The sequence below is a fragment of the Rhinolophus sinicus genome, chromosome 2, assembly GCF_057876585.1.
Source record: "Rhinolophus sinicus isolate RSI-liver-muscle chromosome 2, RSI-T2T, whole genome shotgun sequence".
NCBI classification, from domain to species: domain Eukaryota; kingdom Metazoa; phylum Chordata; class Mammalia; order Chiroptera; family Rhinolophidae; genus Rhinolophus; species Rhinolophus sinicus.
This window is the reverse complement of record NC_142502.1, coordinates 93,749,147-93,775,273: the sequence shown is the minus strand read 5'-3', so window position 1 is coordinate 93,775,273 and position 26,127 is coordinate 93,749,147. Positions and strand designations below refer to the sequence as shown.

The following is a 26,127-nucleotide window of genomic DNA, read 5'->3' as shown; positions in this document are numbered from 1 at the left end:
CATTGTCTCTCTCAGTCCTCATCACAATTTATAAATATTTATTTATGCAAAGTATCCACAGTGCATAGCATAACATATGCACTTAGTAAATGATGAATGAATAAATTTATGAGTAAAGACGTTTATATTCATAATCCTTCCACTAATATAAAATTGTGTCTCTATATACTCAGTTGCATCGTGATTATAAGTGTTACCGACTATAACATGAACGGAGCACCTAAATGTGAACTTGGTCCTTCTGGGGACACACACACTAGGGGAGAAACAGAGCATCGCTATTTCAGTGTACCTCTGCATATTTAAAGTCACAATGACGAATCCCTGTAATTCTCTACACTGTGTCCCTTAGTCTTCTATTGATTAGTCTACTAAAAGTGAGGATTAAGAAAAATGTTAAGTTTCTTTCTTGGCTTTTATTTTACCTGATGAGTTTTAATCACCATCTGCTACAACTGTGATTAAATCAGCTGTTTATTGATAAATCGAGGGGCCATTGCGAGATAACATTAGTGCACTGGCTCTCAAATTGTTGGGCTCACCCTAGATGTACAGAATCAGGAAGCCTGGCGATGAGGCCCAGCAGTCTTGATTTAGCAAAGCTCTAAGGTGACTCTGATGCACCCTAAAGCTAAAAACCAGGACATCAGAACCAAGCAATAGGCTGTTGCATTGGTTTTCATCCATTTAATCTGCCAGTATATTTCATCATTAAAATTCTAATATTGCAGTATAACCTCTAAAATACTCTAAAGTCTGACAAATAGGACATCTGTCAGTAATATAAAACAGGCAACCAAAGAATGATTGCTTAATACATTGTTCCATCCACATATGCTGTAGAATCAATTCATGTTATCACTGTTTTCTTTCATTAGAAATTAACTCCTTCTACATCTCCTTCTAAATCAAAAGGCCCTTGCTTCAGAAACACTAATTTCAAGTACAACTGCAATGTGACTCAAAAATACAATTACTGTTTTCAAAAGTATTATAAGTCACAGGAAAAAGAAAATTACCTAAGCCAAAAATGTAATTAGTAGTAGTGTTATCATTATATGAAAGTGATAGGTTTTAAGTCAAAGGTTCAAGTGCATTCTAGATTAATCTCTATTTTAGAGACATAAATGGGTTCTAGATTAATCTATTTGTAAAGATATAATTCATTAACAAAATGATAATAAACTGCCACAAGTTTATAGACGTGGTTTAATGATAGATTTGTTAATATAACAAATGGCAGATCACTTGGGAAAGAAGCGTATAATCATCTCAAAGATTACCTTTTGGCATCTGATAAATTCAACTCCCTTTCATTTTTCTTTTTTACATCCAGGAATATAAAAACTACTTCCTCAAAGTGATTTAAACTATTTTAAATTAAAAGTCAGTATCATACTAGTGAATATGAAAAACATTTCCATTAAAATCAGGAATAAAAAGGTCTCTGATCCTCACTCTTAGTTATTAATGCTCTGGAAGTTCTGATTTAAAAGAGAAATAACCATTATTGTGGAGAACACAATTCTCTACCTAGAGAGCTCAGAAGCATCAACTGAAAAATTCAGTTGATTAATTTAAAATGTTTAAATTTGTTTTAAAAAGTAGTATTACCACTATATGTAAAGATATACATATATAAGTCAAAGGTTCAAGTGCACATAAACTGCAAAAATACACTTTACTATAAAAACAACAGACATTCTGAAAAATGAGACATGATAATGGTATTTCTAATAGAACTAGAATGTAAGCTCCATGAGACTAGGAGTTTTTTTGTTTTATTCTCTGCTATATCCGCAGAATCTAGAAAAGTGCCTAGTACACACCAGGCACACAACAGGCATTTGTTGAATAATGAAATAAATGAATAATCAAATAAATGAAAAGCATTAGCATACAGTACTCTTTTCGATCAAATGTGATCTGCCATCAGACAATAATCTAAGAACTGTTTATTACAAGTCCACGATAAGATGTTCTTATCTTTGCAACAAAATGTGAGTTAACTGCATCACTATACATTCCACTTAATTCAGCTTTTCTCAGAGGAAAACAATCTCAATGAAGGAAGCAGAGGACTGGTTTACAATCTGGTTCAAGCTACTTATCTCATAAAAGACCAGTGACAAACAGTTCACATATTGGGTACGTTGGGTGGCACTGCTTTACACTAAATGTTGGGAGTAGAAATGAGAGGAAAAAAATTAATTTCAAAGAATTTATAAAAAAATAATGTCTGGCTACTGAAATGTGGTCAAAATTAGGTCACTATATCTTTTAAAGGAAGCTTATTAAAAATAAAAACAAAAAATTTTAAGATAAGCTCTTTTGTCAGCTAAATGTCAGGCTCTAATCAGGAAATTTAGATATCCCAGTAGTGTGTAAATGAATGAAGTCTATGTACTTTCAAAGGAGTCTATAATGGTTGATCACAGAAATCAAGGCGCATAAAGAAGTTATGCTCTAAATTAATATAAATTATTCAAGTATACACTTCATTCATTACTTTAAAGTGGGTCCAATATTGTAGTGGCATCTCAAATATAGAAATAAAACAAAGAACTGAGTCAGTGGTGGAAGTTTAAAAAATAAGGAATAAGGGAGAGTTAAATTAATACTAATATATAGCAGAAAGGCTCTGCGAAAGTGAACTGAACTGATATTCAGAAGACCAGGTATATATAGTATTATATATAGTTCTGAACCCAAACTAACCTACTACTACACATCCGAGAGCAAATTACCTCATCTCTGCTCTTCAGTTTACTATGAGTAAATAAGAAGACTGCCCTAAACAATTTCTATTCCATTCATTCAGTCTAAGTAATTAATACTACCCAGAATCCCTTGTTTCCAAATGAAGGCAGATAGGTGGACCTACAAAAATATGTTGAGGTTCAATTCTATCTATAATCTTATAAAGTCAAACTAATTTAAAAGGAATAGATACATTTACAGAATTGCACTGAACACCTACCTATCTCCTATGCAAATGATTTATGTAATCCGATTCAATCCACACAAGAAACCTGAGATGACTATCGTTACTTGAATTTATAAACAATAAAGATCTTACAGTACTATAAAAAGAGAACTAATGAGATTCATTCATGTTTGTATGATTCCACCAGACCGTTCTTCCTTCTACAAACCAAACACTACATATATACTACAATTTTCTAAAAGCAGTATAGGTTTCAAGTAAATCAGAGACACTCTAATGGTATGTTACACCTAAAAAGGTTTTTCATGCAGCTAAAATGAATAAGAAACTAAATGTAGTAAGAGAATAATGCGAATGGTATACCTTCAGTTCTGAAGTTAATAATAAGGAAATGAAATAAATACCTGATACATGATATAAAAATATTCAAAGCCTTAAGAAATCAGGGATGACCAAAATAAAACAGTAATTTCAATTTCAAATATGGACATGCAATATGAAGATAATTACCAATGCCCCTATTTCCTACCTGTCCCCTTTTGAAGACTTCTGATCTCTTTTCAAATGTAGCAACTCTCAGAGAGATTGCCCTCCTAAACTACAGTGTCCTACTATGAACACAACTTCCTATGTATTCTATTAAATTCAATACCTACTAGGTACCTAATAGATACCAGGTACCGTAAAACAGGAAAATTAAAATAATCTCTCTACTCAGGAAGCTTACATTGGAGAATAGAGATGGATAAGTAAACAGATCCCTGTAATACAGTAAAATAAGGAATTTTATAAGAGTATAGTACAACACACCACAGCACACAGAAAGGCAATTGACAAGACGAGCTAGAACACAGAAGTCTTCCAGAAGGATGAGATGTCCAAGCTAATGCTTCTGTTTTCTGTTACATTTTCTATTCCTCCAGCTCTCTTAATTACTACTTCTACTCTACTTAATTTTACACTTCAGTGAAATCTCCAAACCCTTTTCCTTCTCCCATTTTTCTACAAATTGATCAGTCGCTTCATACTTTCCATTCCATCCCTCCCACCAGCCTATGCTCAGTGATGAGAACCTCTAACACCTCAAATTTCAACATTACTCTGCTACATCTGTGCTCCAAATCCCATATCAACCCAGTCACCTTTCTTTTCCAGCCCTATGCCCAGCAGCTGAGCGCTGCTGAAGAAAATATGCTGTTAGAAGATTCAGCAAGCTCAGCTGAATCCTTGATAACTTAGGAAACACTAAGCATATTTCTAATTAGCTTTCTCTCCCTAACTCCACTATTGCCACTATAAACCTTCACCACTTTCCTCAAGCTTCCCTACCTCCCCTGTCCTTGCCAACTCCAGCCAGTCGCCTTGCCTACCTCTCCAAAATGTTATGAATGATAATTAGGCAAAGCTAAAAATATTATTTCAGACATTCTTTATGGGAACAAAAATTTTTGTGTGTGTATTGAACCCAGCAACCTAACTAAAATTCCTAACACTATTTTGCTGAGAAAATAGATTCAGTCCCAAACAAAGGACTTACAAATAAACTGTGACCTGCTACCTGACAATTTCAGCTATTAAAAACACAGGCAAAAACCAGAACTAAAAAGTAAACTCAACTCTCAAAAGTGATTAAGTTTATGGCCAAAGATTTTCAAGTGATTTTTCCTAAGACGAGAAAGTGTGTCAGGCTTTCCGAGCTTATGAACTCTCATTTTAGATACAAAATCTAATAACTTGGATTACTAGTCTACTGTTGACTGAAAGCAGCATTCAAACAGGGGCAAGGTGAAACATTGCCATAGCATGACACAATGACAGCAACAAAAATAGCAGCTGCAAAGGAGAGAGAAAATACAAAAATACTATTAAAATAAATCTACATATATCTACACATAGTTTCTCTATATAGAGATATATGGATAGGCGCATATATATATATATATATATATAAATTAAGACAGCATAATAAAGTAGGACTATTTACCATAGGAGTAAAGTATATTTTATGCCTCTATGGTGCCCTATGGCATCACTATAGTACAGTACATTGCAACACCTGATATTTACAATGAAATTTTAGTTTAATAAGGTTAAATTATATGCGGTAATCTGTTTATACATAGTCATAAATGTACATAATCTACAATAGAAATGTTTTCATTAAAATGGTCAAAATAACATCCATTTTATCACAGATTAGCTCATATGTGTATAAAATGAAAGATATGTAAAACATATTTCTTGTCTATGATTTATATTGCATAGAGGCCTTATATATAAAATTCTATTAGTAAGAAAAATTTTTCATACTTATAAAAAAATTAGTCTTTTTTTTCCAATCATGCTCACCATTCAAACATAAGACAATAACTGCATGATTTAAAGTTGAGAGAATGGTTTGGCTGATTTTTACATACTGCAGACACAGCACATTTCTACATTTAAGCAAGAAAAACAAATATTAAAGAAAACTGAGAAGTTCTTCAGTCTCTAATCATACAGCAGTTAACCAACTCATTCATTAGTCAGTATCTATCCAGAGTTGTTTCAAATAAACTTTCTAAATGCAAAATTATTTCATTAATCAACTTTAAAAGTAAAATGAATTGCACAGATCAATGTCTGAAATCTGAGTATAGAGCAAAAGGCATAAAAAGAAAAATAAAACTGCTTAAAATTTGCACGTAGAATTTGTTTTGGAGCTTGATAAAATGACTCGTAAAAATTCATCTGGAAGAATAAAAATAGGAAAAGAGAAAAGAAATATTTTAAAAAGAAAAGTTATGCAGATGACCTTGAACTATAATACCAAATATTAAAACATATTAAGAAGCTATAATAACTAAAGTAATGCAGCACTGGCAAAGGAATAGACAATTCAATGGAACAAAGCAGAAAGTCAAAAATAATTTATTATCTCATAAAGGTAGCATTTCAATTATGAGGGAAAAGGAAGGTTTATATAATTGTGGTAGTGGCACCACTGGCAAACCAATTTAAAGTAAAATATTTTTTAACTTAGAACCCTCCTTGACACCATACAACAAAATAATGGATTAAAAATTAAACTGTCAAAACTAAAAGGCCGAAACATAAGAAGTACATGACGACATGTACAAAACTGAAGGTAGGACTTTCTGTCACAGGTGGAAGCAACAAAGAAGTAGAAGACCAATTTAACTACATTAAAAATGAAAAAGTGCATACTAAAAAGAAATCACTATAAACTTAAGGAAACCAAAAGATGGGGGGAGATGGGGTAAGAAAGATTGCTAAACATGATCAAAAACGGATCAATACCTTCAATATTAAAAACCTTCAACAAACAATAGGGAAAAAATCAAGAACTCAGTAAAATTGTGCTAAGAATACAAACACCCACAAATGAAGAAATGTAAATATGTTCAAACTCAGTAGTCACAGAAAAGCTGTAAAACAACACAATGTTTCTAACATTGAAGGTCAGAGAGAGAGAGATGAAGGAGGATGGTCTCATAACTGTTAAGGAAATATAAATCAGTCCACCTATCCAGGAGGAAAAATTAGGAAGTTACTATCAAAAAAGCTTTAGATTCAAAAAGTCTTCTTCTAAGACTTCAATATAAGGTAATAGGTATCAAGATTTCATAACATCAATCAAGGCTTCTAGTCAAGATGGTGGAGCAGGAAATTGCTGTGCTTGCCTCCTCTCATGACTACATTAAAATACAACTAAAGTACAGAACAGCCATCATTGAGAATTGCCTGAAATCTAGCTGAACGGAAGTCCTATGACCAAGGACATACAGAAGAAGCCACCTCAAGACTAGCAGGAGGAACAGAGATGAGGAATGGGCTGGTCCCACACCCATGTGTGGCAGTTAAAAATCCAGAGAGATATCTCAGCTGTGGAGGTTCCCCCTGAGGAGCAAGGGATCCCAGCCTCACAATATTCACCCCAAGCCCAGGGTCCCAGTGATGGGAAGAGCAACTTCTGGCTGTGAAAACCAGCAGAGACTGTAGCTGAGATGACGGGCTGCTGGAGTCCCAGAAGTTTCTCTTAAAAGGCCCGTGCAAGGACCTACTCACTGACAGACTCACTTGCTCTGAGCTCTAGCACAGAGGCAGCAACCCAAAGAGTGCCAGGGACATACTAGGAGGAACAAAATTGTCCAGCATCAGGGCGAGGGCTAATGGGGCAGCTTTCTCCCAGACAGAAGTGCTGGCAGAAGCTATTGTTCCTTTGTTAAGCCCATCCCCAACCCAGCTTACAGACACTGGCAGATGCCATATCTGAGTCTCCAACAACCTCTCTAACACTGTTCACCCCACCTGGGTGACTCCCTGAAACTCTATCCCATCCAACTTGCAGACATACCCAAGCTGCTTCCTGTGGCTTTTCCATACAAAAGACGTGTCTTGGCTCATGATGAGGACTTTCCTAAACTCTCTCAAAGGTTCCCAAACCCTAAGAAAGCAATATCTGGCCTCAACATGCACCATAACTCTTGCTAAGCAACCTCAAGCCCAGAACTACCAGCAGCCTGCCTCAGTTCGCAGCTTATCCTTTCCCAGGCACCTCCAAGCCCAGTACAAGTAGCAATCATCTGGAGATCACTCATAGCTCATACCAAGTGGCCCCCGGCAGGGCACAAGCAGTGGCTGACCTTGGCCTGCAACAGAGCCACTTCCAAGAGGCCCCAGAACCAACACACTCTGTGGCCAGCTTCAGACCAGACCACAAATGACCTCCTCTACAAATGACACACCAAAAGGGTAGACTGCGATGGCACCAACACTCCACTAAAGCAAATCCTGCTCCATAGGGTCAGCCCCTCTACAACAGCTCGTCCACTGTAGTCACAGCCAGTCCTCACAACCAATCAGCCTGAGGGTCAATCCCTCCATTCACGTGCAAACAGCAATCAAGGCTCAACTACAACAGGAGGCCACACAATCCACACAAGGGACACACCTGAAGAACCCGGCTCAGGTGACCAGGGAGCCTGCGCCACTGGGCACCATGGGACACCTACCACATAAGGCTATTCTACTAAGACTGGGAGACACAGCAGCTCTACCTAATACATAGAAAAACTGGGTGGCAGCCAAATTGGGGAGTATGTCCCAAATGAAAGAACAAAACAAAGCTCCAGAAATAGAACTAAACAAAATGGAGACAAGCAGTCTACCAGATGCAGAGTTCAAAACACTGCTTATAAAGACACTCAATGATCTCAGGGAAAACTTCAACAAAGAGATAGGAAAGATAAAAATGAAGATAGAAAACATAAAAAAAATAAAATAAAAATAAAGAATACAGTAACTGAAATAAAGAATACATTAGAGGGAATCAATAGATTAAATGAAGCAGAGAATCAAATCAGTGATTTGGAAAATAAGGTAGCAGAAAACACCCAACAGCAAAAGAATCCAAAAAAATGAAGACAGTTTAAGGGGCCTCTGGAATATCAAGCATATTAACATTCACATCATAGGGGTACCAGGAGGAGAGAGCAAGGAATTGACAAAATTTTTGAAAAAATAATGACAGAAAACTTCCCTAACCTGGTGAAGGAACAAGACGTACAAGCACAGAAAGTGCAGAGAGTCACAAACAAAATGAACCCAACCAAACAGGCCCACACCAAAACACATCATAATTAAAATGTCAAAGGTTAAAGACAAAGAAAGAATCATAGAAGCAGCAAAAGAAGAGCAGTTAACTACAGGGGAGCTCCCATAAGGTGATTTCTCAACAAAAACTCTGCACGCCAGAAGGGACTGGAACAAAATATTCAGTGATGAAAAGCGAAGACCTACAACCAAGATTACTCTACCCAGCAAAGCTATCATTTAGAATCAAAGGACAGGTAAAGAGCTTCCCAGACAAGAAAAAGCTAAAGGAGTTCATCACCACCAAACCAGTACTATAATAAATGTTAAAGGAATTTATTTAAGAAGAAAAAAAATCAAAACTATGAATAATAAACTAGTAATCTACATATTTATCAACAATTATTTTCAATGTAAATTGATTAAATGCTCCAATCAAAAGATTGGGTGGATGAATGGATAAGAAAACAAGACCTTTACATTGTTGCCTACAAGTGACTCCAGATCGAAAGACACACAGAGGCTGAAAGTAAAGGATGGAAAAAGATATTTCATGAAACTGGAAAATAAAAAACAAACATCTGGAGTAGCAATACTTATAGCAAACAAAATAGAAATTAAAACAAAGGCTATCAGAAGAGACAAAGAAGGACCCAGTAATCCCATTTCTGGGTATTTATCCAAAGAAACACAAAACACTCCTTCAAAGGAACATGTGCATCCATACATTCATTGCAACATTATTTACAATAGCCGAGATATGGAGGCAACTTGGGCATAATACCAACAAGTGGATAAAGAAGAGGTAGAACATATATACAATGGAATACTATCCAGCCATAAAAAAACAATGAAATCCAGCCATCTGCAACAACATGGATGGACCCAGAGGATATTGTACTGAGTGGAGTAAGTCAGTCAGAGAAAGACAGATGCCATATGATTTCCCTGCTTTAATTCAGTGAGTTTAAAGTGTTCATGACCTTTCTGCATTTTCTGATTTTTTTTGCTTTTCAGAAAATAACATGAACTGTTTCCTTATAGTAAGGAAATATAAAACACTTCATTTTGAACAAAATATTGATATAACATTTCCCTGTGTTTTTTTTTTGGGGGGGGGTATGGGGTGGGGAAGGGTGTTTTGTTCTCAACATATCAAACCCACCAGTACAGAAATGAACCAAGATCTTCTGGCTTCAAATCTGCAATCCTGCCACTGTATCATGCTGTCTTAATCATTCACATGTATGTGGCATTATTGTCCTTTATATGAATTTACCCTATAAAATACTAATATTTAATTACAAATTCCAGATAAGTAAAGTTTTCTTATATGTTATAAACAACCATCATCTCTGTTCACATCCTTATAAAGAATCAGAAGACACTGTTAATAAATAATAATAAAGGACACAGTTAAACCCAAATTCTAGGTTGGAAGAGGCAGAATAAAACATACCATCAGTGTTAGACTTAAATATGGTTGTACTCCAAGTTTGACAGTTTAGAAGTAATTCCAAACAAAAAGAGTATTATTTTTGTTATAGAAATAAGTATTAATTGATTGCCAGGTCACCCCCAAAAAGTTTAACTTAACCCATAATTGGCAGAAACATATTTCTAGTATATTGTTATCCCTATTAAACACACATTACCAACCCATGTAATACTAAAATAGGAAGAAAGCCACAAAAGGCTAGTGACACTCTACAAACCATGCCAAAAACTGGTCATAACATGGTTCTTTTAAGACAGAGAAACTTAAAAAGTAAGGTAGGAAGAAAGCAATCAATCAAAGATAACAGATTAAGGACTACTTCTCACTATTTTTCTCTAGAAAAGTGGTTTGTGAACTATTTTGTCCTGAGAAAAAAATGTTATGCCAATCAGAAAACCAAAAGACTATAGTATTTTTTTAAGGCATATGGAATTTTACTTAAGATTAAAAAGTAGTCCATTAAGAAATGTTAAAAAAAAATTATATTTGCCAATTTGACATGGGGTCAGTAGCTATCATACTAGAGAGCACAGAAATAGAAATTTCCATCACATATAAAGTTCTACTGCACAGCGTGCTATAATGTAGACAAATCATTGTTTTCTGTCTAGGTAATTATAAAAATTCTTCCCATAAAACTGCAAACATTTCCCCTTGCACTTGACACATTTTTGCAAACTTCTTAATCACTACATTGATGATTATTTTTTCAAAGATGACAACAATTAAAAGGACAGTGTTTACTATGTACCAGGAATGATACTATGTGCTTTGATTTGGTATCTCATTTCATCAAGTTCACAATCCCTTATCTGAAAGATAGTTTTCAGATTTTATCAAGTTAATACTGTACAGAAACCATATGCTGGAGAATACCCTCAGAAGGGTCCAGAAGAGAACTCAGGAACACACTGGAATGAATACTAAAAGATAAGGGAAGACTATAAATAACTGCCTATCAGTTAGGTCCTGGTTCTGCCGTCATACGTATTAGTTCAGAACAGGTAGCCCATCCTCCAGTGTGATAAGGTGCAACTGCACTGCAATTTTAAAATGACAGATCTGTGACTTTTTACCTATTTTGCATCACAGAATTACTAAAATGATTCCATTTCCCTGAAGTTCAAAAAAAAATCACTTCTAAGATTGAGCAATTGTTTTCCCCCCTGGTAATTATATACGTACTATCCTAACATGAAAGGCCTAGTTATTCTCTTTTGATGAGAGAATTGATAAATATATTTAAATACAAATTCAAAATTGTATTTTGTCACATTTATAAAATGACACATTTTTTAATGCAGATACTTAATTCAGTTGGATCTAGCAATTTAAACATTTCCTTATTTCTGAAAGGGAAAGAAAGTATAACTAACTTTCAGTTACACAGTGCTTTTATGTTCTAAATCAGCTTTGACACATTTTCTCACTGTCAGGACAAACTGTGACCAGTTTCATAGAATCTGAAAATCTTCCTCATTCTTGTTATGTTTATAAACCAGTGTATATCTTAAAATATTCCAAATACATGCATTTCACAAAAAGTACAAGGGTAAGTGTATCCACATATTTTAGTGTAATTTAAATGTCAGGAATTAAAATATTAATGTTCAATAGTGATAAAATATAAAAGTAGGATACACATTTAAATTCAACAACAATGTGGCCATGTTTATATCCAAAATTATGAAATATCACAAATATGAGCATCCAATAAGGAGTATATAATACATCATTTCTATGAAAAAAATTATACTCTCTTGGTTCCTGATATGGCCTTGCTGAAAAAGATTCGGTGATTAGGTATGGGAAATTGAAATAAATGCTGTAATATGAAAATAACTTAATCCAATACTTCTTATAAAAATTAGACCTCACTACTAATAACAGTAATTAACAACAATTATTTAGCTTCCACATCATTACTTCATTATAGCACATTAGTCACACGTTTATAAACTGGAAAAACTTCATTTGTTCACTAAATTTATAAATCAAAATAAAAATTTTATTGATTGAAATGTAGTTTAGCATAATTTGCCAAGAGCATGGACTCTGGAGTTAGACTACATGGCTTAAATCCAGGTTTTGCCAATTACTATAATGGCAATTTTTGGTGCGTTACTAACCTTTGTGTCTCAATTTCCTCATCCATAAAATGGGAATAATAGTATCTACCTCATAGGGTTGTGTGAGGATTAACTGAAATGATATATGGAAATACTCAAAAGAGTGCCCAGTACACATTATGCTCCATACAAGCATTCACTATTATCACTATTATGAAAGCATTTCTGAAATTATAATATATTACATTAAGAATTTCTCTTTCCTCCAGTTTCCTGAAAAACCTAAATGCATTATGGAAACTCAGTATTCAAAGAAACCTCTGTCAGTTTAATAAACATCTATTACTAATTCATATATTTACATATTAGACCTCTTTAAAGTTAGATTAAGGTTAAGGACAGAACTGGGAACATATTCTTCCACATCTCATAACTTCAAACTGCTAAATAAAACCCAAATGACACCATTTCACATATACAGCTATGCCCTAGTCTAGTGCAGCAACAAATAAATGGTTGTTGCTATTTATCCCAAAAATTCCCAAGAGAAGAAGCAAATCTTATTGAGAAAATTATTAGTTCAGTTTTGGACATACTAAGTTCAAAGTGTTCATAGAAAACTTAGTGGACATTCCAGGAAGCAATCAGAATTACAGACCTAAAGTTAGGAAGCTTACCCTCAGAAGTTTATCACTTCCTCCTGTGTACTACCAGGGAATTTGTCACATCCTATTACGTGACAATTATTTGTCTCCAAAACTCCTCTCTACTGCTAGACTACCTTGAAGGCATTTAAGGGCTCAATAAATATTGATTTAAAAAAATACAAAACTTGCAGAACTGTACAATTAAAAGAGGAAATTTTAACATATATAAAGAAAACTCTTATTTTAAAAAGTTATTTTTCAATCTGTGGATTTTAAATAAAGATGAAATTTTCATTTGGAAGAAGTCTTACAAAATATAAGTAACATAAACAAAAATCCTTTTTTTAAAATTTCATCACATGCAAATTATTAAATGTTACCTAGCAGTCAGACCTGGCATCATCACCAGGTCTATAAACCTGAAAAAGAATAATATAAGTCAAGAAATACATAAGGAAGAGAAAGCCCAATGAAGACTTCTTGAAGTGCACTTACATTAATTAAAATTCCTAAGAAGTTTCTTAAAATATCTGCAACGTGAATTGAAAAGATTTTACTTTCTAATTTACAGGCTACTTGAGTTCCATAACTTAAAAATGAAAAGCCTCTGGGCCACTCCAGCGCACATTATTCAAAGAGCTGTGATAAGCAGCATCAAGCAAATGTGCCCGGTTGTAAGCACTAGGTAAGGGAAAGCCGCTGTCATCCCCAACCCACTAGCAATTGTTTGCTAATCCTTTAATTTAAAATCTGTAGAAGCACTTCCTAAAGAATGCTTCACTGGCAGTATTTACCACCCAAACTTAAAATATGGTCGAATCTATCAAGGCTCTAATAGTAGAACAGACTGGCTGACAGTTCTATATTTAACAGCAGATCATGACAATTTCATTTGTGCTTGACAACTAGATACCTGAAACCATTCGATGGAAATGACACTACAACATTGTCACTTACGTTAGAGGGCTGGGACACAAGAGAAAAACAGATCATTAGTGGTGAATGGTTGGGGAAAATAGTAGCAGTGGAGGATTAAAAAATAGTACAATACAAACAGGCTTAGTGGAACTGTAAAACTGAAGTAAAAAAAAAAGGTAGGGAGTCACAGAATGAAATTCCTACAACACAACAACACAAAAGAAACACAGACTTAAGTCTGCACTTTCTCATTTGAAATCACGTAAGCAAGGATCAAATGTTTACTGATTGTAATGTTATATAACAAAAGCCTGAAAACCTTATACCAATAGAAAATATTGGTAAATTAAAAAGTATTCCCCCAATTTTCGCCCTACACTTTTGCTCTATGAAGCAATTCATAAGGGGAAAAAAATAACTTCAGACTATAAATGATGAATGTAACTATTAGGAGTGGCCTCTCTATGAGGTCTGAAATAGAAGGAAAATGTACATTTCTTCCAAAGCTATGGCCAACAATAACTTCTGCATTCTGAATCCAGCTTAAGCACATTAGTTGGGAAGATGTTTGCAAAAGTATTTAATATGAAAGTGCTGAATTTAGCTTTTATTTTATTTTTCTCTCAGTTTTCTTAAGTGGCCTGCAGTCTATCAAATGCACTAAGTAGTACCTCTCCTAAGGATAAATGACAAAAGGAAATATAGTTTTCTTCGTATAGAGAACTGTTTCTTCAGATCAGGGGTCATCAAGCTTTTTCTGTAAAGGGCCATATAGTAAATATTTTCAGCTTTACAGGCCATGTGGTCTCTGTCACAAATACTCAGCTCTGCCATGTAACATGAAAGCAGAGGTAGATAATGGATAAGCGAATGAGTGTGGCTGTGGGCCAGTAAAACCTTATTTTCAAAAACAGGCAGCCAGTCCATGGGCCCATGGCCATAGTTTGCTGACCGCTGCTATGGAGAATATTTTTTACCTACCAACAAATATACTGCTGTAATAAATACCACCAAATATAAAAAATGATGTCTGGGATTTACTTTAAAACACTGCGTTAAAAAAAAGTGGAGAGTAGGGAAAAAGGTTAAATAAGACCAGCAAACACAGTTATTGTTAAAGCTAGATGATGGATGCACGGGGTTCATTATACTTTGCTCTATAATATATATAGTATATATAATGTTTTAAAACAAAGTAAATCAGTGAACTGGTTCTACAGGAAAATGGATTTCCTCATTTTTCTATAAACTTCAAACACGTTTAATGTTTTAAACATAATTAAAATAATACAACATAAAAAATTCTTAACATAAAGCTATTAAACAATGAAAAAACTTCAATAAAACTAAAAGTGTATACACTAAAAGTATAAACAAGCATAAACCCTTAAAATTTTCCATAATTTAAAACAGACTCACCTCATACAACTCCTAAATTAATACATTTATTTTATTTTCATCTTATCTTACAAAATGTGTTTCAATTCTGGATTTTAGAGTGTAATTATTTTATAGGGGATGTATTATTTATGTTAACAGATAACAGGTTTATTTTTTGAAATGGATTAACAAATAACTTTTTTTCTGAGTTTTAAACTCTAAGCAATAAATATTAGTAGATACAACCCACATCAAAAAGGCTGTTCCAGGTCTTCAATAATTAAGAGTATAAAGGGATCTTGAGACCAAACAGTTTGAGAACCTATGACCTAAATGTTTCCAATGTTGTTTAAAGCATGTTCACTAAGCAAACATTGGACATGTGCTCAAACTCATTCTTCCTTTGAACAACAAACATCTGCAGTGGAGTTAATCCACTGTGAAGGTATCAATACCCACCCACAAGAGGAAGACACTTACACCTTCAAAAACAACATTGTTTTAAAATTGTCAGGTGTATCAGGAATAATGCATCCACAGGAAAAGAAGAACCCTTAATGTGTTTTCCCTTCATGCAGATAATTATCTCATGAACCAACAAACTATGTGCCAACAGGTATTTCTAATAGATATACTAATTAAATCAAGATATGCAGTCTCACTCAATGCAAGAAGCCTGAAATCAAGCTGAAAGGAGCCTTAGGAAAGAAATCTTAATGACTGCAATTTCTCAAAAACTGCATAAATGTGTTTTTAAATGTCCTAAGTTTTTTCTCAATGTTCTGAAATACAGGGATTTCACATATTATCAAAACTCAAAACTAGGTTACATTAGACTAATAGAATTATAGTCACATTTGAGAAAAACTGAGAACTTCTCTGTGAAAACATTTCAACTATCCCAGAATATAATCAATATCCAAATTTTCTAACTCTAAAACTAAACTAGTAAAAAACAATTCATAACACAGATAATAATTAGAGCAAAAAGGTTTATATAATTATTCCTTCTTTTATAAAGACGAACCAATACTTATTTTTCTAATCCCATTTTCTAGTCCCATTGTCGCATTTTTAATTAATTTTGCCCCTTCTGCATATGGCTATTTAAAATGCTATCAATTTCGTTTTTACTTAAGTACAAGTTTCCTGGTTAAGTTTATAAATTTTGTTATTTCTATTGTCTTTTATAAACATGAATAAACTTAACATAGCAGTAAGATGCTCAGGTACATACTCACATCATACTCTGTAATTCTGCTGCAAAGCTTACAGACTTCCCTGCACTTCTCCCACTACTTGAAGTAGCAGTAGACATTGGGCTGGCTGCAGTAGTATTCATCTAAATAGAAAAGAGAAATAACACTTACAAAATGTATTTAACCATAAATAAATGCATAGAAAACAAAAGCAATTATAAATTACTTCAAAATACATAAAAATTTTTAAATTTCTGATGTTTTGTGTAAATCTGATTTTGTTCATACTTAATTTTCTCCATTAAAATGAAACAGTAGGATGGAAAAAAACTGCTTAGTCAAGTAAGATACCAAAAAATTACTCACTTGAATGATAAAACATTTCAGTACATATCTTGTAATAATGGAAGAAAAATACTTATTAAAATATTTTAATAGAAGTCAGTGGCTTTCAAATGTGTTCCAGAGAGCCCTAGGACTCACTAGCAATATTTCAGGGAGCTCCCACTGGCCCCCAAGCACATTGCTTGCCAGTTCCATCCAGAACAACTCTTGATTTTTTTCAATTTTATATATTGGGGTTCCAAGTGAGATTTCATTTAAAGAAAGAGTTGCACAACTGTAAGGTAGAAAATTCTAAAACCACAGCATAATCCAATTCCCATTTGAACTAAAGCCTCCAATACAAATAATACAAACAAAATCAATCAGTAGATCAGAAGCACTGAGATACTTTATATAATCTTACAGGTAAGTAACTCATCCATTTTAAACTGTGACTTTTTTCCCCAATAAAATTAAGCTGATGCATAATGGGAAAATGAGATGTCCATTCTAATATATCCCATTGTATTTAATGAATGTGGCAGTTCCATAAACAATAATTAGTAAAAATAACATTAAAATGAAGTAATGCAAATAGATAAAAGCCTCAATTATTACACATTAAGTGCTCAATATGAGTAAATGTTAGCTATTTATTCATGATCATATAAACTTTGCAATAATATAACTTCCCTTAAAAAAAAATATACTGCAGAGTCTAAAGAAGAATTAACAAACTTAGAACAAATGGTAAAATAAAGTAGTACAGAGAACTTTAAACTAATTAAAAGGAGTCTGGAGTCAGACTGCTTAGGTTTGAATCCCAGCTCTTCTACTTTACCAGCACTTTGGGCAAATTATTTAACTTCTCTGTGCTTCAATTTCCTCACCTGTAAAATGGGAATGATCATTTCACCCTCTTAAGGTTGTTGTGAGAACTAAATGAACTAATATGGCCAGAACAGTTCTAAACACACAATGTTAGCAATTATTATAAACAAAGATCTTAAGAATTCTTTCTTGATCTGCTACTAAAAGCTTTTATGTGACAAATTTAGATTACCCTTATTTCATAATCACAAAAGTTTAAGAGACTTGAATATTTTCACTAAAGACCTAAAGGCAATTCAACAAATAGTTTCCTTATGAAATAAGTTCTGTCTTCACTCCTCACACCACCACTGCTACTAGTGACCCAGCTCAAAATCTCAGACATTATCTTTGACTCTTCCTGCACCCTACAATCTGCAGGAAACCAAATAAATTCTACTTTATGTTCTTACATCCTCCCTCTTTTCCTACTGCAATGGCCCTCTATGAGCTCTATTTATAGCTAGCTTCTGTCTTTCCATCTCAATTCATTCTCCACATTGCTGCCAAATTTATTTTCTTAACACATCCTCTAATCTGACCATTCCTGTGGAAAATGTTGGCTAAAATCGATAAAGGAAACCGGAACCAAGGCCATTTACCAAGAGCTGGGATGGAAGGACTGGGCCCCATGAAAGGTGGCTGAAAAAAATTTTACTACAAAGCACTGCCTAAGATAGGTCATATATGAAGCTTCTGAGAAGGCAACAGGACAGAGATCTAAGACACGAGCCCATTGGCTGGGGCACTAAATCAAAGTATCCCGATATCCTTCTGAAGCAGGACAAACTATCTGCCAACATAAGCTCTAGCCTAGTCTAAGGGCCCTAATGGCCAGGCCAGTACCACCAGAGGATGCAAAGCAGAGAAGCAAAAGGAAAAGTTTCAAATTGAGCCTGAAAACCAAAATTCGAAAACACAGAAAGAAGCCAATGCTGTGAACGGCCATCATTTCTTTAAGCCTAAATTTGTCCTATTTTTTCACAAAGACTTTTGGAATAAGTAATTTTCTACAAATAATACAGGAAGAGAAGCATCGCCATTTGGAACTCAGCTTGAAACAAAAATCCAATCACCAGTCCAAGATTGGGGTAAAAATAGATAGGAAACCAAGAATTTCTAGGACCAGTCCTGAAGAATCAGGACAAAGTGATAAAAAAGGGACCTGGCTTTCTTAAGGACTTCAGAAAATGTTTCACTTGTCCCCACAGAAGACTGACAGAGATATGAGATCCTGGAGAAAACGTGCAACTCAAAGATTACGTATTAACCCCAGCCTCCAAAAACAGTTATGATTTAAGTTCATTCATGTCAGATTTGAAAACATGCCATTCTGTGGGATTAGACTGTGGCCAAATGTCCTGCGACATTGCTGGAGCACTCTGCCCCTTTTCCCTTCTGCGAATCCAGTCACCCTGCTTTAACACTCTCAGAAGAGGAGGCATTTCAGAAAGTAAATTCATATTAAAACCACAGCTTTCTTCGGTTGTCCTCCTACTGCAAATGTTTCACATCAAGAGTATTTATTGGTAAGAGGTAAAAGGTCCCAAACCTAGTTTATTATAACCATGATCATCCTTTCACAGTCAAGTTATTTAATTTTTAAATCAAACAGGTGAATAACATTTTTCTTGACATGAGTTGATAGCTCATTAGAATCTTTAAAATAATTATTTCCCGTACCCACATTTTGTTTGATGATTTAGATAATTAACTTCTTTAGACATTAACTTCTTTACACATCAAAGTCCTATCATTCCAATGCTTTATTTCCTTTCTCCCAGACATTTAAAAAAAATGTCGGTTAAAAGCAGAAGCACTCAAGTCAATTTTCTCTAATAAATACAGTTAACATGGAACTGAAAACCTACTGTAATCTTCTCAATGGGTTAATGTCCTACAGTTGTTTTAGCTTTCAATTGAAATGCAGCTGTTTGCCATATTTTACAAAATGAATTCAGATGTGCAGATGGAGACCTAGATTATTTCAACATGCCAGAGTTTAAATGTGAACCTAAGGAATAAGTTCATCTCTGATTAATACTTATATTTAAACCTGATCATTAAGCCAATGGCCAATACTATATCATACCTGTAAAATCCTGTAGAAAAACTGACATCTTTTAATTTAAAATAATGGGATTTAAGGATATACTCCTTTCCTCAGAAAATACTGCAACAACAAAAAAATGTTTAACTAAAGTTATACATCAGAAATGCAAATTACACAAAAATATAATGGACACGGTACTGGGTTTCTATTTATAGCTCATATTTTTGGTTACTAAATGACCAAAGAAAGAAATACCATGAAACATCTTTACCTAAAAATACCTCAGAGTTGAAAAACGTATTACTTGTTACAGCACCCTCAAAACATCAAAATCTGGATTGTGAAATCCTTCAGTCTACCCATTTATTAAAAGACAGTGGAATTTTCTTTATTATTTCTTCTACATCACTGCTGAGGAAAATTAATTCAGCAGCCCTATGTATCGATTGTGAGCATCTACAGAGGCTCAATCCCAATCATTCATAACCTAAACATCCCACATAACATAAACAGAAAACAGTTATGTTCAGAACATTTTCATAGAACTCCAAAGGCAGGAAGCAATTATGGGTAGGCTGGCACTATTATACACTGCATTTCAGTTTTTTGTTGGAAAAAAAACACAAAACTCAAGTTACATCATGGTCTAAGTTTCTCCTGCTGTAAAAAATAATAGCAAATGACCATTCGATCACCGAGAATTCAAAAAATAAATTAAAATGCAGAAAATTACAAACTTCCATACCTAGTGTTTGGGATAACACAATGGTAATTCCAATATATTTACATACGCCCCATTTCAAGTGGACTTGGGAAGGTATAATACTCAAGTGTTCACTCAATGATCTGCTAAAAGAGAAGTAACATGAATAATCCAAACAACAGATGATTCACATAATTTATAATTGTTCTGAAATCAATAGCAATCTTTCTGAAACTGCTGCTGATAGTATTTTCATAACTAAAAAATCATTCGTATTCACCTACCACCCATCAAACGAGTTCAGAAATAGGGTGCATCGATCATAGCCCTTCTCACACTGTAGTGTAACTATTTCCTCATCTTCAAACTGCCCACTGCTTAAAAACAGGGACACTGTTTTATCTGTAATTTCAGTATTTTAATATACTGCCTGACATGGCTGATGTTCAGTAATTGGTGGGTGAATGAAAAAAAATGACTGAATAGCATAAGAAAGATAAGAAGAGCACATCTCTGCCATTCAGTATTTATAGCTCACTGAAGTTAACAGAGACACCCAATGGAATGAATTTAGAGATAATGCACAAGATACTATGAGACAAGAAGAGGAATATCGGACCCAGTCAATTATTATGGAAAAATTGTACTGAGATTTAACACTTGCTACAATCCGAAAATAAGCCAAATTTAACTGCAGTTGGAAAAAAAAAAAAAAAAAAAGATAAGTGAACAGCAAATCCAAACTGTCCATATCTCACTGGATTACTGTTAAATGAATCAAATGCTGAAATGAAAATTGACTTTGAAAATTACGAAGCATCATAAACAGCAATATATGATCTAAAGAAATATTCTGCCTCACCATTCACTGAGCCATTCTTTTTCTTAAAAATTACTAGAACAGGAATAAGTACTTCCTAACCCAAATCAGAGTGATTCTAATGAATATGGGGATGAAGCTATGAATATTCATAAGGAACACCTAATGACCAAAAATTACAAATTATTAGGTATCATACATAAGTAGAGAACCACAGGTTTAATACAATTACCGAAGACTTCATACTCATAGACAGAAAAACTTCTCTGCAATATCTGACACTATTTCCCGATATATTTTCCTCACCACACCTGCTTCCCTGTTCAACATCCCAGTTATGTAAGAGTAACACGAGTCTTCAGACACATAAGATCAAAAATTTCAAGGCACTTTTTTTGTTTCCCTGCCTATATGTAGGCAGTCTGGTCCTGGCATTTTTTCCTTGTAAAAAAGCAATTCTCAATCAATCTGTTTCTTTCTAATAGCACTTTAATCAATACTTTTACTGCAATAGCTTTTAAACCCATGTCCCATCTTTGTAATTAATTCTGTATACTACCTCCAGAGTACTCATTCTAAACACTTGCTACTCCCCTACTCAGAAGCCTCCAATGGCTCTTCTTTGCCCCAGGACAAAACTTGTCTCACTGGGCCTCTCCAGCCTCCTTTTCTACCGCAGTCAAATCAACGAATCATTCCATTCGGTATCTCCCGAACCATCCCAAGTTCTTTTGAACCTTCACTCTACAGTTCTTCCTGCTTCCAATACCTGCTACCTCTCCACCTCTCCAAATCTCAGTGCTCTAGAAAAGCCTGACCTCAACTATCACCAAGAGGCCTTCCCAGAGACACAACCATCAGGAATTCTTTCTCTGACATCTAATTGTTTTAGTTTACTAATTATTTTGGTTGAACATTAAATATTTTAGTGCATACTATTTTAGTGTATTAATAAATCTCTGCCCCATAATCTCTCCCGCAACTACTGGCAGATGACTTCACAGAAAAATAAAAAGCCTTTATTTAGTAACTCCCTTCACCTTCCCCAACCAAAGCCAGTGTGTCTTCTCTTGATTCCCTCCTCTTATTCAACAAAGCCACCCTCTTATTTAAAGCCAATTCACCACCTGTGCTTTGGCTTATTCATTTTTAAGTATTTATTGGGTACTTACTACAGACCAAACACTGTTGTAACAGTTAAGGATAAACCAGAGACTAAGCTAGACAAAATGAGATACATTATAACGCAGGAGAAAAACATATAATGTAATTTGAAGAAGTGACAAATGCTATGAAAACTAAACAAGCTGATTTCAACCAGGAGGTGACATTAAATATAAGATCTGAACATAGTCCAAAGTGACTTGAAATGTTTTAGGTTTTGAAAGGGTAACTCCAGCTGCTATGAGAATATACTATAAGGAAGCAATGGTACAGGCAAGGAGACCAGTTAGAAAGTTACTGAAGTTGTATAGACAAGAGATGACGGTGGCTTGAAGCAGTGAAACAGTGGAGATTGTGAGAAATGGTCAGATTTCTGGAATATATTTTGAAGGCAGAGCCGCCGTGCTGATGGATTAGACATGTTGCCGATGGATTAGACATGGGGTGTGAGAGAAGAGCAGTGAAGGATGACCCTGAAGTTTGGGGCCTGAGCAACCAGTTGAACTGTGGTACAATTTACTGAGATCAGGAAGGCTGGAAAAGAGAAAAAAAAAAGGAATTTAGTTTGGGCCATGTTAAGTTTGAGATAACTGTTAGACATTCAAGTAGAGATGAAATCCTGCAGAAGCTTGTGACAGGTGTTGTAAGGCAGACAACTGAATAAAAGTCATGGTCAGAGGGTTTTGTGAATAAGGATAATCAATCAATACAGTAGAACCTGGCAATAAGGATCAACTAATCTCTCAAGCTCAGTTTCTCCATCTGTCAATAATTTCTGCCTGTCTTCTCAGAGGGGTGTAATAAAAAAGACAGTGGCTACCACATAAGGGGCACTCAAAAAATATATCTGAATTGAAAAGACTACCACCCATAAACTATAAAATTCCCAATAGATAAATAGACAAAAAGACATTGAACTGTGTGTTTACATATCCTAGTTGGCTACATGAGCAATTATTATTATTTTTTTTTAACCTATAGACATAGGAGCCTGGTGACAGATTTTTCAGAGATACAGGCAGTTACATTGTATTCTCCTTCAGTAGTCTCACATTCATGTAGGCTTTTATTCCATGTGTTTTTATATCCAATACTCTCTTAGGGAACTACTGAGTTTAAAACAATTTTCATTCTTTGCAAAATGATTCTTAAAGTGCACTGCAAATGTGCCTACCAGATCACCCTGAAATACGTAACATCCAAACCCTGACAAAATGGCAAGCTTGCTTTTCCAATATTGAAACACGGTTGTTTTTACATAAAATTTTACATAATTTAGTGACTTAACGGCTAACTTTTCAGATAAGTGCAAAATTTTGCAATCAATTGTACTTCGAATAATAAGAGGTAAGTGTATTTGACAAGGACGTCAAAAAGGGAGAGCTCTTAAACATCAAGATTCTCTTCCAATCTAGATTCACATTTTAGAAATATTAAACCTTAGGAGCTGCCTACACTAAATATAAACAATTCAATAAAAAATCTAATGTGGTTAAAAATATGGTTCATGTGACAAAAAAAGGGGGGCGGATTTACTCCCAAGTAAGCATGTAAAAAATAGATGAATTTGTATGAGCACTGCAGAGTTTATAAAGGACCTTTAACCTGTGTTAGCTCACATTTTTCCACAATCACTCTATCAAGCAAGTATTTCCCTCCAGCAATGAAGAAGTTAACTGTAAAAATACTGGGCGAAGGTCACAAATCTAACAAAAAAAACAAGCTTTGATTCAGGTAGCCGATAACCTGAAATATTCAGTCCATCTACAGACATATTTTAACAAAAATTCACCAATAATCTTTTCCCATTTTAGTGCCTTGGTTTTCTTTTTTTCTTTTTTTTTTTTTTTTTTTTTTTCCCCATTTGTAAAAGATGCCTATCTCCTTGAACACGCTCAAATAATGTGGAATTACTGAGAAGTTACATAGCAGTTAGGGGACTTGTCACTGTTATCTTAGAGGCTGATGACTTTAAAAGCAAGTTTAGAAATTCTTTCCTTAAAAGTTCATCTTAGGCAGATGGATAAACAGCTATCATAGACAAAAGTGTAACAATGCAAATTGGCGGGAGGGGGACCAAAGACATCTGAGGTGCAGAACTACAATTTGAACATCACTAATTTCATCCAAATCCCTCATTTTTCAGGTGAGGAAACTGAAGTCCAGAGGGGTTTCTTGAACTGCCCAAGGACACATCACTATTTAGTGATACAGCTGAGGTCCCCTGACACCTGGTCCAGAGTTCTTTCTACTGTCCCACAAGGAACATACAAATAAAAGTTGATCATAACTAACAAACAAGACCTCCACAATGTGTGTGTCATAGTGAACTTTGTTGTGCAATAGCGGCCTATGCCAACTCAGTTTAGCAGCAAAGAGCAGGGCTCTGGAGCTCAAACACAGGCTCTAACACCATGTGACCTTGGGCAAGTCACATCACCTCCCGGTCTCAGTTCCCTCATTTTTTAAAGTAGGAATTAAAACTACTCCTCTAACAGGTTACATGAAGTAATGTACATACAGCACTTAGGATAGTGCCTGGCATACGAAACGCACACAGTTCATGATGGTGATGATGGTGATGATGGTGATGATGGAGAATCATCATCCACACAAAAGTAAAGCTTCTCGAAAACGTATCACAAGGTATTATCATTAACATATATTCTCAGAGGAAGAATGTTATGATTAGAGGTAGTTTTTTAGAGATTCAGAATCAATATGAATAAAATAAAATATACATGATTCAGTCATCAAACCTCTATGGCATTTAAAATAGCAAAGGTACACTTCGAGATGTTAAAATAATGTGTATTTGTATAGTATTTTATGATTTATAAAGTACACTCATATTTATTTCAACTTACTGCCTTATTGAATTCAATGAACACAGCACTTTTTCAGCAACTACTACATACTTTATGCCAGGTAGCATGCCATTTTCATAATGTTACCTTATTTAACATTCAATATCCATTAACTACCAGCTAGATGTTATCAGATGCAGTAATATAATGCAAAAATTTTAAAAACCTGACAGATCAGTTCCAGAAAGTAAGAGCCTCATCAGTATCATCTAATAAGTGGGAATGACGTGTTTGGATGGATAAATAAGATACAGCATTTAACATAATGGATGGAACACACTGAGTAAGCATGGACGTGTTGGTTCTCTTAGCAGTGGTACCGAGCTGTTTTGTGTAGAGAATATACTGTAACTAGATCAGTAAAGCACCATTACTGTGACGTAAGTATTATCTATCAAAGAGAATTTTGGGTAATGGTGTCTATTATACTTTATGCTGTTTCACAAATTAAAATATACAACCATTTTTGCAGATTCTGGGTCAGTCTTCACTGGAGGCGGGAGGTAGGCAAGTTGAAACAAAACCAATTAAATAATAAAAAATGTTTGCAAAACAAGACAAGAATTTGTGTAATTCTCATCTAAGGCCTCCAACAATCCTGGGAGGCGATGGAATGACGTTAGATACTAATTCCATTTGGCTGATGAAATTGAGGCTCAAAAAAGTAAAAACCTTAACTGATATCACAAAGAAAGAATATGGCAGAAAGGGCTAAACCTAGGTTTTTGGAAATAGTTTTAAGTGCTCTTTGCACCTATTCACAATACATCTCAATATTAATATCTCTTCCAGATCCATTATTCAATGACCTTAAGACCAAAGCAGGTAATACTGAACACTTATTCCTAACGTGCTTCACTGCCCCAACACATCCCATGCGTTACCTCATCTAACCCTCAGCAAAGTGAGGACTCAAAGCAGGTGTTTGACTCTCAGTAAAATGTTATCCAATAGAGTATAAATTCAATTAATATAATAATGCATTTGGCTGGATTATTTTTCCTTACTATAAGTGAACGATAAACAAAAAATCTTTCTTTAACATTTTAATACATAATAAGCAGATTTATATC

General features: G+C 34.5%; 2 protein-coding genes across 10 annotated transcripts in view; one reads left to right on the top strand and one right to left on the bottom strand.

Annotated features, from left to right (window-relative positions):
• Positions 1-26,127, top strand: part of RUNX2 (RUNX family transcription factor 2) — a 322,924-nt gene that overhangs the window by 21,488 nt on the left and 275,309 nt on the right. The window lies entirely within an intron of this gene.
• SUPT3H (SPT3 homolog, SAGA and STAGA complex component) overlaps positions 1-26,127 on the bottom strand; it is a 464,602-nt gene that overhangs the window by 435,614 nt on the left and 2,861 nt on the right. For all 3 annotated transcript variants that reach the window (XR_012496623.2, XM_074333030.2, XM_074333029.2), the window contains exon 2: positions 16,296-16,396. Coding sequence is in view for 2 of the 3 variants with exons in the window: in XM_074333030.2 (XP_074189131.1) it covers positions 16,296-16,396 (101 nt within the window). In the remaining variant the exon portion in view is untranslated. The remainder of the gene's footprint in view (positions 1-16,295; positions 16,397-26,127) is intronic.